The sequence below is a fragment of the Drosophila innubila genome (assembly GCF_004354385.1).
Source record: "Drosophila innubila isolate TH190305 chromosome Y unlocalized genomic scaffold, UK_Dinn_1.0 358_Y_Y, whole genome shotgun sequence".
Classification (NCBI taxonomy): Eukaryota; Metazoa; Arthropoda; class Insecta; order Diptera; family Drosophilidae; genus Drosophila; species Drosophila innubila.
Window position 1 is genome coordinate 1 of NW_022995403.1, and position 519 is coordinate 519.

Sequence of the window (519 nt, forward strand, 5' to 3'; positions counted from 1 at the left end):
TTTTTTTTGAAAATTTTGCAATGCTCCATTTATTAGATTAGTTATGTAGAATAGAATATCCTCTGTAGGAGGAACATTTGAGTATGAATCAGTTTAATATTTGTTCCTTTTGGATTTCCTTTCGCTTGTTATATTGACGCTTTGTTGATGTTTCATGTTTCATGTGTGTGTTTCCAGTTTTCTATTAGTTTTTCTGGTTAACTTCATGTTTTACTTTTTCTTATCATTCTTGCTATCCTTTTTATCCTTCGGACAGGAAGCTAAGTAACCGCCAGACTGCATGCGATCAAAAGCATCAATTGGATCATAAGTTGAGTAAAAAGTCTTGTACTTATTTTTCCGTGGCACATTATGGAACACATAGAAACATATTGGGGCTATCAATGACAAAATGCAGGCGGTCCTCAAGATTCCCAATGATTTTTTTAGATGTGTATCATGAAGAGGAAATTTTATTTTTGTCGTCGACATGTTGTAATATTTTTTATGATTTGAATGCTCACACTGATTTGTGAAAGC

General features: G+C 32.9%; 1 protein-coding gene across 1 annotated transcript; it reads right to left on the minus strand.

The window, feature by feature from the left end:
* Window positions 1-13: 13 nt before the first annotated feature.
* LOC117793181 lies at window positions 14-505 on the minus strand. Its single transcript, XM_034633472.1, has one exon. The coding sequence runs from the start codon at window positions 469-471 to the stop codon at window positions 211-213; it is 261 nt and encodes an 86-aa protein (XP_034489363.1). The 5' UTR covers window positions 472-505; the 3' UTR covers window positions 14-210.
* Between the last annotated feature and the right edge of the window lie 14 nt (window positions 506-519).